Raw genomic sequence first — 12,414 nt, 5'->3', positions numbered from 1 at the left:
TATTTCCGATGCATACGGGTGCGCTGTGCAGCAAAGGGGTGCAGGGTGGTTCTAGAACTGGTGCATGCGACACCCTTGATTGATAACGCCGTACAGAAAAAAATCAAAAAATGTACAAGTCAGGGTATCGGTGGACCGAATTGTGGCCCAAATTGGCCCAAAGTGGGCTTCCTCGACCTCGATGCCACGTCAACACAGCTGCAGACAGAGTAAATCACTGCTAGAAGCCCAAAAAATCCCCCAGGTATCTGCAGATCCGCTGCAAAGAACCGGCAACCAAACCCTATCACAACAGGCACGCTCATGGAGCCGCGTTTGGTTTGATGTGGCGAAAATCAAAGAACTTTTTAGTCAAACGTGGTTTTCTTGCCCTGGGATTCAACGATGGCACCGCTGAGTTTTTGCACGGTCTCCTTGGAATACCGGGTCTCGTCAATGACCTGTTGCTTGGGCTTTCTGGCCCAGGGTTTATCCTCGGAATCGCCGTTGGTCTCGTTATTCTCGGACTCAGGCTTGTTCTTGCCAAAGCGCTTATTGTACCGTGTTGTCGCATCCTCTGCAAACTCCATTCTCAGACGGCGGCCCATGAGCATGTTCACCCACACTCGGCGTTGTCTGGGCTTCCTTTGTTTCTTCTTCTTCTGTTTCTTTTCAGACTCTGAGTCTGAGTCACTATCGGATTCTTCCTCATCCTCGTCATCCTCCTTAATCAAGACGAAGCCTCTCACCGCTGCTTCCGCGGGAGCAATCTCATCGAACTCCACCCAAGCATAACCCTTGCATTTTCCTGTGTCCTGGAATGTCGCCATATGCACACTTTCCACGGTTCCGCATGGTGCGAAATGTTCCTCGAGACCTTCCTTGGTGACATCGAAGCTCAGGTTGCCCACGAAAATTCGGCGAGACGGAGGATGGCCGGACTTGGCCACGGGGCCTGAGTTGCTTTGTTCTTGAGACTTCTCGGGACGTCCTTCAAAGCTCTTTGCGTTTTTAATTAGCACGCGGCGACCAGTCAAAAGCTGTTCACTCAGCCCCATGGCCTCTTTCAAGGCCTTTTCAGTCGAGAAGTCCACGTAGGCGAAACCCCGGTTCTGGGACTTTCCGAATTTTTCTGGGCCCTTGGGAAGATGGATGCGGGTAACAGTAGCATCGGTGAACGTGCAATTGCTGACGAAGAAGTTGCGAAGGTCGTCCTTGGTCGTCTGGAAAGCCAAGTTGCCGATCCAGATACCGTAGTCGGAGCGTTTGGTCGAATCAGCGATCTCTTTGGATTCAGGCTTTTCGGACTTGGACTGTTCATCATCGGCAGCGGGTGCGTCCTTCATCTTTTTGGCTTTGCGCAGAGCTTTCTTAGATACAGGCTCCGGCGCATTCACATCGATCTCCAGTTCGGGGCCATCTTGCAGCTTGCGCTTCTTGTGGACCTTGTCGGTTTTGTCGACCTTGTCGACCTTGTCGGTAACTTCACCCATTGTTTGATGCTGTTGCAGCAACAAAGAAATCAGAAATTTCGAAAGGTGGAAGAATGATGTCGAGAAAAAAGAAAGGTCATCAGTTTGCAATAATTTTTTACGGCGGCCGGGACCCGCCCCTCGCGCAGCCCGGGCTTGGCGCGCCTTGACTCTCCAACTCCTCTCTCCATCTCATCGAACCATCTTCCCTTTGTCCTTTCTCATCTCAACTCTGCAATCATGGCACAGGAACCCAACATTGCGATGGCCCCCGAGACCCTTCCCGATGCTCCCGCAGCTCCCCCTGCGAAGCAGTCCGTGCGCTCTTTCAAGTACGATACCTTCCCAGCTGATGGAGCTCTGGCTAATTGTGTCCTAGAAAGAAGTACGCGAAGATGAAGGTTAAATTTGAGCTAGGAACACGAGAGAGTGAAACTTTGATTCGGGAAGAACTGCGGATTGAGGATCTATCCAAGCGCATCCAGGAACAAAACGAGTACGCCCGACGCCCTCTCCCCGAAAGCCGCAAGGAGCCATTCGGACCATCGCTAATCTATCTCTAGTCAATTGCTCGAAGTCTTGCTCGAGTTCAACGAGAGTATTCATGTCTCCCCTGCCATGCGTTTCGACCTAAACATGCCCGGCGACATCCCTTTCCTTCCCGCCTCGGAGCAAGAGATCGCGCCCCTAGTCAATGACGCGACGCTCGCCAGAACCGCATTGAAAGAAGCCAAGGCCGAACTTGCAGGGGGCAATCTTTCAGCAAGCGCCTATCGTCAGGTCGAACAAAGCATCAAGCGAAACAAAGAGTTTGCACCGTCCATGCAGTACAGCACTCTCAGCCAAGTCCCACATACCAGTTCCGTCGTTCCAGACCAAGAGAAGGGTGCTAATGGAGCCGAGCGCAAGCTTGGATACTTCACTCCGGAACATGAGACCGAATACTATCTAGCTCTGGACGCGAAACTTGGCGATGAAGCTGCCGCGTTGCAACTGGAGCGTGTGCCGGATCCGCCCACATTTGCTGAGCGAGAGCGGGATGCTTCCCTGCGAAACCCTGCCTCGGTGTACAACTGGCTGCGACGCAATCAGCCCCAGACTCTACAGGATCACGAGGTCGCATCCGAGAAGTCCGCATCACGACCGTCGAACCAGCGGGCGTCCAAGCGAGCACCTGCACAGCGCAAGGAGGAGGACAAGGAAGTGTTGGAGGAGGATGGGGCGGACGCGGAGCCGACCCCCAAGAACAAGCGCAAGCGCGACGAGGATACAGGATACCGGCCCAAGGGGGGCAGCAGTCGACCAAAGAAAAAGAAGGAAGAGTCGACGCCCACTGCCAATCGCAATGCCAAAAAGGCTTGAGATTGAGCATTGATTCCATTCCGCTTTTCATTTGATGTATTATTATTATGGTATTTGGGACCACCTACATGGTTTGCATAGGAATAGTATACCGAGATCTTGAGATTAATTATGGTCCAGCTGTTCTGTAACATACCAAAGAAAGTGTATAACTAGTGAAATGGTTGAGGTTTACAATAGGAATTTGAAGCCATGGGAATTCATTGACGTACGACCAACAGTAGGGCGATCCGAAGTGGTGTGCTTTGAGCCGCAGTTTCACATGAGGATCCAGAAGCTCGGGATGTCCAGACTTGCACCAAGACAGTTGCGTAGATGAATACACTTCTGACATTTCGGCCACTTGACATCCCCATTGAACCACCTAGCGAAGCACCAAGGACTTTGGCCCTAACGTCTAGTCTGCACAGTAGAGTTTTGTGACACCAGAATTCTTATACCACAAAGCGAATGGTGGCGCAGTATCAGAGGCGAGGGCCTGGTGGAATCAGGTACAGTGCCGACCGTAATTGCCTTCCATACATTGTGGGAGATGGCCGGAGCCAAATTCCGTGCTCGTTACGGATAATGCATCTTTCCATCATTCCGACCGGGTCAAGACCTTTATGTGCTGAGGCGGGGGTCAAAGTACCGTACCTGCCGCCATATTCACCAGACTTCAACCCCATTGAGGAATTCTTTGCCAAGCTAAAAGCCTATATCAAGAAAGCTTGGTTAGCATACGAAGAGAGCCCTGGCGAAGGGTTTCATGCCTTCCTTCGACGGTGCGTACATGAGGTTGGTGTAAAACAGCAGAGCACCGAAGGCCACCGACCTTTCGATCCAGGGGGAAGGAAGAGCCGGTATTTCCTTCTCATGTGCGCTAGAGTATAAGAGTATTCAAATCCCATATCAAAACGGGATGAATTACGACGTGACCATAGAGGATATCTGCTTCGGTATTCGAAAGAGTTAAAACCACTTGTAACAGTAGCCCTAAACTTCACGCATCCACCTAACTTCCTCGCAGAACTAACTAATCGTCAGGCCATCGTTCTCGCATACCTGGCTTTATCCTTGGGATCGTATGCGCAAATTCGACTTCGAGCCAGGGATCCCAATCCCAATCAATCCATTCTGAAAAATAATCTCCTTTGCCTCTGATTTCCTTCCACCGAAGGACAGGCGAAATGTACTCTCCCAAAAAATGATCCAACTGTAACAAAGGGGGATCGTCTCGCCTGCGATTGAAAAGAGCATGGGCGAAATCAATGAATACGACACCGGGCCGGTCGCTATCTGGAGAACCTATCATCACATTTCGCGGTTCGAGATCGGTGAGCCAAATGTCCTTCTCAAAGATCCGGCTCTCAAGGTCCACAATCGACTTCAAAATGCTTTTACGGATTGTTTTTGCGAAATTTACCGGCTTCGCATCTGCCATAGTAATACCTTCTATATGGTCGACCAAAATCATTCGAACTGTCCGTGTGTGTACTGAATTCACAGATAGGCTCAAGGAATATGATCCGTAGTATCTCGGAATCCCTTCACCTTGAAGTTCGCTTAGGGCCATGTATGCATTGGCCTCATGAGTGTAGTATCTGTCCACGCAGAGGAATGGGTTGAGGTGCCCTTCGTCGTCATCGAAGTAAAGTGGGTCGTATACTTTTGCAACAAGCATTGTCCCTTTCCGAGGAAGCAATTGTGATGATGACTCAAAGTCTAGTAGTCGGACCGTAAATACCTGAGAATTATGGCCATCGCCTCCTTTCAAGAGGTCAACGACCTCTAAGCTGACAGTGTCATATCCTTCTTTGCCGGGTAAAGGGGGATGCCTTAAGCATCGGTCGATTGGACGTAGTTTCCTTCTCTCTGCCCTATCACTTTCACTGTTGATGCAGCAGCCTCGCACTACCGGTGTTGGGCTCGAAACAGTGTGAGATTTTGCGGTGAATCTCCACTTGGCAGAATATGGCAAAGGCGGCTTAGGGAATTCCGTCGATAGAGGTCCGAACGAAGACGTGAGCGCTTCAGAGATAGGCATAATAGTATTCGCTGTCACTGTAATGGACCAGTCGAGTTGAAGGCTTCTGCGACATGTGAGCGCATTTCGAAGTTGGCGCTGGAAATCTGAAAGGAGAGCGGGAAAACTTCGCCCACGTATCGGAACATCAATTTTCTGAGCGCATGGACACATGACTTTAAAAGGATGTGAGCTTTCAACTTGTTCATACTTTAGAGGCGGTGGATGTCTATAATTTTGATATTATGTATTAGTCAATCAAATAATCAAAACAACTCTTCCTTGACAATAAAGTTCTTTTGGAATTAAAGGGCTCTTGACAAAAGAAGAAGAGAAAGAAAAGGAAAAAAAAGTGGATTCCATCTGTGGAATCCTTAGGTTCCAAAGAATTCCCGTGTTGCCAGTGCGACCTCACCAGGACATCCCACGGTGCAGGCCTCAGAGAGATCAGTGCGGTATGGGTAAGACAAGGGTTTTGGAAGACCAGAGTGACAGGGGCTCTAGGGTAGTGCATACGTGCATGGTGACAACGATGTTACCGCTAGGCCACGGAGTGTCCCTGTTGAAAATCTAGGACTGATTGTAAAATATAAAGGAACAGGCTTTCCCAAATAGCGCTCGTTCAAATACCCCAGACCTCAACATTATTTTTTCGACTACTATCATATTTTTTCGGTTTGATGGTACTTTGAAACTGTTCTGCAGCGATATCAAAGATGTATACTTCGGGCTCCGGTGGGTCCCTATCACGTGATCCAAAAGAAAGTCTCCGCTGAAAGTTGAAGCTGCAAGTTTCGACCTTCTTCAGAATTATCTACGCCGATTGCTCAAAATCAACATGGCAATCACCATTCTTCCTCCCGTGGTAGAGGACTTTGGTCCCCGCCAGGATGATTCCGAAGACGAGATGTCTATGAACTCCGACGAGGACACCGAAATGGGCGGCGTCTCTCTCGGCCGGCCAACCAAGCGGGCCCGACTTGGAAACAAGATTGGAATGGGAATTGTGACACCCGGTGAGGTGGTCACGGATGACCCTCAATGGATGAGGTGAGTGCTCGATCTTCTGTCACTGCGGGGCAAGAAAGCTGTGCAGAGGGGAACGGAACTAACATTCAGCAGAGGCCATGGCACCTATATGAACCCCCTCTCTACGTCGATCATCGCCACAGTCGCCGGTACAATCAATAAGACCAATAAGCTTCTTTCGGTGCACCCATTGCGGGCCCGATACACACCCGAGATCGGTGATCTGGTAATTGGAAGAATCGTGGAAGTGCAGTCCAAGCGGTGGAAAGTCGACGTTGCAGCTCCGCTGCTTGCCGGACTTCCTCTTTCAGCCATCAATTTGCCCGGTGGTATCCTCCGTCGACGAACGAGTGCCGACGAGCTCCAGATCCGGACTTTCTTCAGCGAGGGCGACTTGGTTGTTGCGGAGGTGCAGAGCGTGCACCAGGATGGATCAGCCTCGCTTCACACCCGTTCTCTGAAATACGGCAAACTTCGAAATGGTATCTTCCTTGCTGTTACAGGTACCGGTGGCAGCGGAGCGTCCAGCACCAGCACCAAGGGCGGCGTTGGCTCCGGATCGACACCGGCTGCTTCGAGCGGGACTGGAGGTGTAGTGCGATCACGACGACAGGTGTGGACTGTGAACACCGCCAACGGCGGCGGTGATGTCGACGTTATCCTCGGAGTGAATGGATATATCTGGATCTCCAAACACGCGGACGGAGCGGCTGCAGCCTCTTCGACCACCGAGAACGTCTCCATTACACGCATGGAAGAGATGGTATCGAGCTCGATCTACTCCAGTCAAAACGATGACATTGCGCCGCAAACACGCCGGGAGATTGCCCGCCTGGCACAATGTATTCGAGTCCTGGTACAAGGCGGCGTACGGGTGGACGAGGAAACGGTCATGGGGGCCTACGAGGCTAGTCTCCAGGTGGATCTGGAAGTTGGCGACGATGAAGATGACGAAGAGGAGTTACGCCAGGAGGGACGGGAGTATTTGGAGGGAGCCAAGGCACGGCGCATTCTGGAGGTGGTGATTCGTGGGAATTAGCATAGTGATTTAATTGTACGATAGGCGATACCCCAAAATAAATCATGATAACTACCACTACAGCCGTCTATTAACTATCATGATAAAGTAGAATAGTCCAGGCTATGATCGAGACCGGACGATCAAATGAAAGACCAAATCATACAAGCCCGAGATAAATCCCGCACTGGCGGTCAGCGAGCCACGGGCGGCGCATTACGCATGAACTCACCTCACCTAAGCAGGGTTCACAGCCCGGGGAGGCAACATTTTTTTCTTAACTCCTTCACTCATCTCGAGGTTTCTGTTTTACCCTTTATGTTTCTACTGCAGGACTATGTGCTATTCTACACTTTTCAGCCCTCCTTTTCATTTTACCATAGCTCCGTTCCAATAGGGTGACCTTTTTCATCCCACTTTACTACCTCGGCACCTCGAGCTTGAGGATTACATCGAATACTTTCTGAACTCGAAATACGTCAAGCACCCCTCTTTCCATCATGCCTGATCTTCGTCGCCAGATCTTCGAGAGCGGCAAGACCGTCTCGCGCAAAGCAGCTTCTCGTGAAGCTTCCCGTTCCAACTCTCGCACGGGCTCCAAGCAGTCGTCACGGGCTGCGAGCAGAGCTGCATCGGACGATGAGGATTCCGGTTTCCTCTCTGATGATACCGCTATGAGGTGAGCTATCATTCCGATCCCTTTTTCTCCTTTACGCGATTCTTTCGTTGTGCATTCCAAGTCTTGATCATGGTCCCACATCGTAGCGGGATGATGTCACCGCTGTCGACGGTGTTTTTTTTTTGTGTTAGCGGGGCGCTAATCAACTATCGTATAGTATCGGCTCTCTTGACGAGGAGAACCCGGAACAGGATAACGTCGATTGGCCCCAGGAGCTAGCCGATCGCATCCAAGAGATACTCGACCGCAAACGCAGCAGTGTGCAGGGCCGCGAGGAAGCGTATGCTGCTTTCTGCCGCCTAACCAAATACCACTATGCCGAAGAGGAAATGCGTGTGTCGGTTGCCGACCTGCTGAGTGCGTTCGTGAGAAGCGTGCGAAATGAGTCCAGTGCACGCGAAACGACCCTGGCCCTCCGCGCCATCGAGTTGCTAGTCATCACCTCCTCCGACGATAAGATCTACGAAAATGCCGAGCCCGTCCTGACACGCATCATCCGCGACTCGACATCCAACGCAATCAAAGCAGCGGCGATCCAGTGCCTGGGCACTTGCACTATATTTGGTGGTGCAGGTGAGGATGGCATTCTTGAGCAGATGACTTTCCTCCTGGACATAGTTGCCTCGGACGGCCAGTCCATCGAGGCCGCGGACGACCCAACCAGCGTGACCGCCGCATTGCAAGTATGGGGCTTCCTAGTAACCGAAGTCGACGATTTCGAAGACGAAAGTGAGGAGGCAGTGCAGATCTTCATGGACCAACTAGACAGCGGCGACTCCGGCGTACAGATCGCAGCCGGCGAGAACATTGCCATTCTCTACGAAAAGAGCTATACGCCGCAAGAAGAGGATGAGACCGACAGCGAAGAATCCGAAGAAGAGAGCGACGAGCACGCCAACGAGCCCGCATCCGGACCGAAGCTCGTTAAGCGCTATAACGCCTACCACAACACACCCGAGCTTGAGCGCTCGCTGCAGAACCTAGCAACAATCCACAACAAGCGCATCAGCAAGCGCGACAAGAAGTCCCTACACAGCAACTTCGCTTCCATCCTGACAACGGTTGAGAACCCACGCCGCGGACCGCGCTATAACATGGCCATTGACCAAGATACAAACCGCCACTATGGCAGCACACTCACCGTCAAGATCGGCCGACACGGCATCATGAGCATCGACCGGTGGTGGAAATGGGTTCGCTTGGGCTCACTGCGTCGGATCCTACAGGGTGGTTTTGCAGAGCACTATTTCCAGGGCAATAGAGCTGTTCTCGATAACTTGCCCGTGATGATGCGGATGCCGGAGACGAGCCAGACTACACCTGACCGTACTAGTGCGCGCAAGGCGGCGAAGATGCGCAACTCGAAGCGCTGGACTGCGCATCAGGACTCGGATGAGGAGGATTAGTTTATGTCCTATGGCTTTCTTTTTCTCTTATTACTACTCGGCGTGATCCATGGTCTTTTTGTGTTCAATGTACACAGTGTGTTTTGTTTTTTTGTTTTTTTGCTTACCCTCTTATACAGAAATGTATTCTTTGCAGTAGTAACGTTCAACGAAGATGCATGTTTTGTCTTTATGCGCTATCAGGAGAGCTTTGTCAATAACGGATTAATTCACGCGAAAACCACACTCCATCAATCACAACAGCCCTAGTAAGATCTCAGATCTCATAATTCTGGAAGTAATGTCAAATGCAAATGTAATTGACACTATTCTAGAGTGGAGTATACCGAAACCCCCCAACACATCTAAGCTTCTAGCCTTCTTCTCATCCTTCTCAAAATCCAAATATCCTCCAGGGAAATAAGAATAAAGCAAAGCCAAGCCAACATATGAAACCATATTAATCCTCAAAAACAGGCACAACATCAGACCAAGTACCCCGCGCGCGCTCATCCCAGTAACCGTCCTTACCACCCTTCAAACGCCAAACGGTCTCGCCATCAGAGTCGTCGCTGACCCGCGTAAACCAGCGCGGGGTCCAGGACTCGCCGGAAGCTTCCATGTCACGACGGCGAGCCCGCTGACCCTCTTCTAGCTGAACCTTGACTTCCTCGGCGCGGTCGAGGTCACCGTCCTCAAGAGCGCGCTGGTCAGGACGTAGACGGGAGTCTGTGGGTGGGAGGTGGGAGTCCTCGATTGAAGTGATTTCGTTCAATGTGGCGGCGAAGGAGGTGAGGCCGTAGTGCTTTGGGGCGGAGGGGACGAGGTTGCCTACTGTCCAGATTGGTTTTCCAGTTGGGGAACCGTCGTTGGTTAGGGACAGGGAGGATGGCCAGGTTCCGGATAGACCGAGGGATAGGGGCTTATTGTTCGAGTCGACGGCGCGAGTGGAGACTTCTTCACTGCGGCCGGAGAACATGCCACCTGCCTTGAAGGTGGAGATTGTGCGTTGGCCGGTAGACTCATTGTATATTGTGAGTTCGCCGACTGGCTCGACGTATTTCTCGCCTGCGATGATGTTGCGCAGGAAAGAGGTAGCTGGGGTCCAGCTGAAGCGCTCGCCTGTGGCGTGGAGGATGATTCGGACGCGGCCCTCGGTAATGATTTCGGCGGACTTGCCCCAGAATTTCTGGCTGGGCTTTGGAGACTGCGCGAGACTCCATTCCTTGCTATCGGCCTGGTAGGCCAGTTGGACGGGTCTGTGGGAGACTTTCTCGGCGATGAAGCGGAATCCGCAGTCTTCGCGGACGAGTTCGTATGTTTCACCCAGCATGGGGTTGAAGGGCTTGCGGATTGCACGCTCGCGGACTCGGTTGCTTGAAAGCGAGGATACAGCAAATGCAGTGACGTACATCAATCGTTCAACGCTGTCTGATATCTGGGCAGCTTGGTCCAGTAGCGACGAGTACTCCATGATCTCTGCTGCACGTTGTAGCAGGGAGAGTGGCTCGTTTGCAGACACGGGCATGGATATTTGGGATAGATCCTTGCCGACATTCTTGCGGAGGAAACCAATTAGACTTGGAGGCATGACCGTGGGAGCCAAAATATTCTGGCGACGACGAATGGTATCCAAAGGGAGAGGGGACAACGATTTCGGACGGGCTGGGAAAAGCGGCGAGGCACTGCTACTGTCATGAGGAGCTTTCGACTCGGATTCACCATCACTGTCCGATGGCGCATCGTCTTCAACCTCAGCAGCACCGCCTACCGTATCGCCTTCGTCTTCGCTGTCCTGGATCGTCAGGAGCGGAGATGCGGCACCTCCGTCCGTAGCATCAAAGAATTCCTGCGAGATATCCGACTCCATACTCTTACGACTTGCCATTGCTGGCCCGGGCGGGTATCGCCGTTGCTTACTCTCAGCAATGAGGGTTGAAAATTCAGACACGGCATTGTCGAGATCACGTAGGACCGCCATCAAATTATCATGAATCGCGTCCATTCCATCTGCATGGCTGTGAACGCTGGCCGGTTTGCCGGTCCCATTTTTCGTCGGAACTACCAGCTGGGAAGAACTAGGGTTGGCCTGCTTGCCGCTATGATTGGAGTTGCCGCTAGTCTTGCGTCTCCAGAAAGGAGGCCGCTTTGGGTCAATACCAGGCGAATCATTCGCAGGAAGGTGAGGACTAGGAGACCGGGCACGAGTTTGCTCCGAGGCAGACGGGGGCGGAGACGCGAGATACTTTGGATCTGTGTCCTTGGCGAGGCGGCGCACTGCATCTCGCGACCCGGAGACTTTACTGACGAGGCGCTCGACTCGAGTCCATTCATGCTCTTCCGCCGGGGAAGGCGTCGACGGGACGGACAGCCGCAGCTCGGGAGGACGGGGAGCAGCGAGTCCATCATCCTTGGAAGAAGCTTTCTCCAGGGCGCGCTTCCAGGCCACGAAGTCCTGCTCGTTGCTCGCACGGAGATGCCAGATCTCCGTGCCCGAATCAATGGAAATCTCGCGGGATTTCTCGTTGGTCGCGACAGCCGCCAAAGATAGCGGGATAGCACCCCGCAGCGCAGACGAGTTGGGGTCATGGTAATACGATAGCGTGCTCGAGGTAAAGTCCAAGGAGAAGAATCGACGGGCCCATCCCTGGCCCCGCTTCCGCCGTCGCTTCTGGAGCTGGCCAGAGTGTACGGAGGAGTCCGACAGCTGCGCATTCAGAGTAGACCGGCTGTTGCCGCGTCTACGCGTACGCGGCTGCGTGAGTGACTCGCTCGAGCCGCTAGGCTGGGAGCGTGCAATCGAAGATGCTGCGGAGACGTGAGGCTGGAAGCCGGTCGGGTAGGTCAGGAGGACGAGAGTGAGGGTCTTGGAGACTTGTTTGGAGAAAGTGTTGTCGAAAACGAGCGCGTAGTTACCACCTTCGTTGGCCGGCACATCGTATGTCCCCTGCAAGACCGTGTTGGCTTCGCACTTGCCAATCCATTTGATAGTCTTGAGGCCAATCCCGTTCAACTTCTCCACGACATTGGACTGCTGGTTGCGCGAGCCGGAATTCGCGGCCGTCGCAGGGAGGTTCTCGTTTGAATCGGTGCTTTGGGATTCGGAGCTGGGTAGGTGGGAGCTCAGTTGAGTGGACTGGCCGGGATGCTTGAAGAGTCCGAAGTTCACGGACTTCTTGTGTGGCTGGATGCTCCACGAGATGGTGTGGTTTGCGCTAACATTGATCCAGCGTACGAAGTACGACTTCAAGAAGATTAGCAGAGGATATAGAGCAGGTTGACCCTACTTACCTTGCTATGGATCTCCAGCTCCTCCATTGCCGCCATGATGCAGAGTTGAAGTGTGTAGCCGACGCGATCCGGTGGAGTTGCGGCTGAAGGGGGGAAACAAACGCGGGCGGACAGGGCTACGTAGCTCTTCAGGACTCTTCAGGCACCGAAACCTATACAGAATAGAAAATGGGGAAATGGGGTAATGGGAAATA

The 12,414-nt window shown here is 52.5% G+C and overlaps 6 protein-coding genes across 6 annotated transcripts; 3 read left to right on the top strand and 3 right to left on the bottom strand.

Annotated features, from left to right (window-relative positions):
* Positions 1–347: 347 nt before the first annotated feature.
* On the bottom strand, positions 348–1,472 carry N7498_007478 (putative RNA binding protein Rnp24; the record flags this gene model as incomplete). Its single annotated transcript, XM_058454540.1, has 1 exon — positions 348–1,472. One exon carries the CDS (start codon positions 1,470–1,472, stop codon positions 348–350), a length of 1,125 nt encoding a protein of 374 aa, XP_058306789.1.
* A 219-nt stretch (positions 1,473–1,691) lies between these two features.
* Positions 1,692–2,813, top strand: N7498_007477 (uncharacterized protein; the record flags this gene model as incomplete). Its single annotated transcript, XM_058454539.1, has 3 exons — positions 1,692–1,783; positions 1,831–1,947; positions 2,015–2,813. 3 exons carry the CDS (start codon positions 1,692–1,694, stop codon positions 2,811–2,813), a joined length of 1,008 nt encoding a protein of 335 aa, XP_058306788.1.
* A 1,015-nt stretch (positions 2,814–3,828) lies between these two features.
* N7498_007476 (uncharacterized protein) lies at positions 3,829–4,992 on the bottom strand (the record flags this gene model as incomplete). Its single annotated transcript, XM_058454538.1, has 1 exon — positions 3,829–4,992. The coding sequence occupies one exon, from the start codon at positions 4,990–4,992 to the stop codon at positions 3,829–3,831; it is 1,164 nt and encodes a 387-aa protein (XP_058306787.1).
* A 664-nt stretch (positions 4,993–5,656) lies between these two features.
* N7498_007475 (exosome non-catalytic core subunit RRP4) lies at positions 5,657–6,886 on the top strand (the record flags this gene model as incomplete). The annotated part of the gene is made up of 2 exons (XM_058454537.1): positions 5,657–5,868; positions 5,941–6,886. 2 exons carry the CDS (start codon positions 5,657–5,659, stop codon positions 6,884–6,886), a joined length of 1,158 nt encoding a protein of 385 aa, XP_058306786.1.
* Positions 6,887–7,365: 479 nt separating this feature from the next.
* N7498_007474 (IFRD domain-containing protein) lies at positions 7,366–8,950 on the top strand (the record flags this gene model as incomplete). The annotated part of the gene is made up of 2 exons (XM_058454536.1): positions 7,366–7,544; positions 7,702–8,950. The coding sequence occupies 2 exons, from the start codon at positions 7,366–7,368 to the stop codon at positions 8,948–8,950; spliced, it is 1,428 nt and encodes a 475-aa protein (XP_058306785.1).
* A 439-nt stretch (positions 8,951–9,389) lies between these two features.
* Positions 9,390–12,256, bottom strand: N7498_007473 (oxysterol-binding protein related protein OSH3; the record flags this gene model as incomplete). The annotated part of the gene is made up of 2 exons (XM_058454535.1): positions 9,390–12,173; positions 12,221–12,256. The coding sequence occupies 2 exons, from the start codon at positions 12,254–12,256 to the stop codon at positions 9,390–9,392; spliced, it is 2,820 nt and encodes a 939-aa protein (XP_058306784.1).
* Positions 12,257–12,414: the final 158 nt, after the last annotated feature.

The sequence above is a fragment of the Penicillium cinerascens genome, assembly GCF_028974065.1.
Source record: "Penicillium cinerascens strain IBT 15544 chromosome Unknown contig_9_segment0_segment0, whole genome shotgun sequence".
In the NCBI taxonomy this organism is placed as follows: Eukaryota; Fungi; Ascomycota; class Eurotiomycetes; order Eurotiales; family Aspergillaceae; genus Penicillium; species Penicillium cinerascens.
Note: the sequence above shows the minus strand (reverse complement) of the source record. Positions and strands in the feature narration are given on the sequence as shown.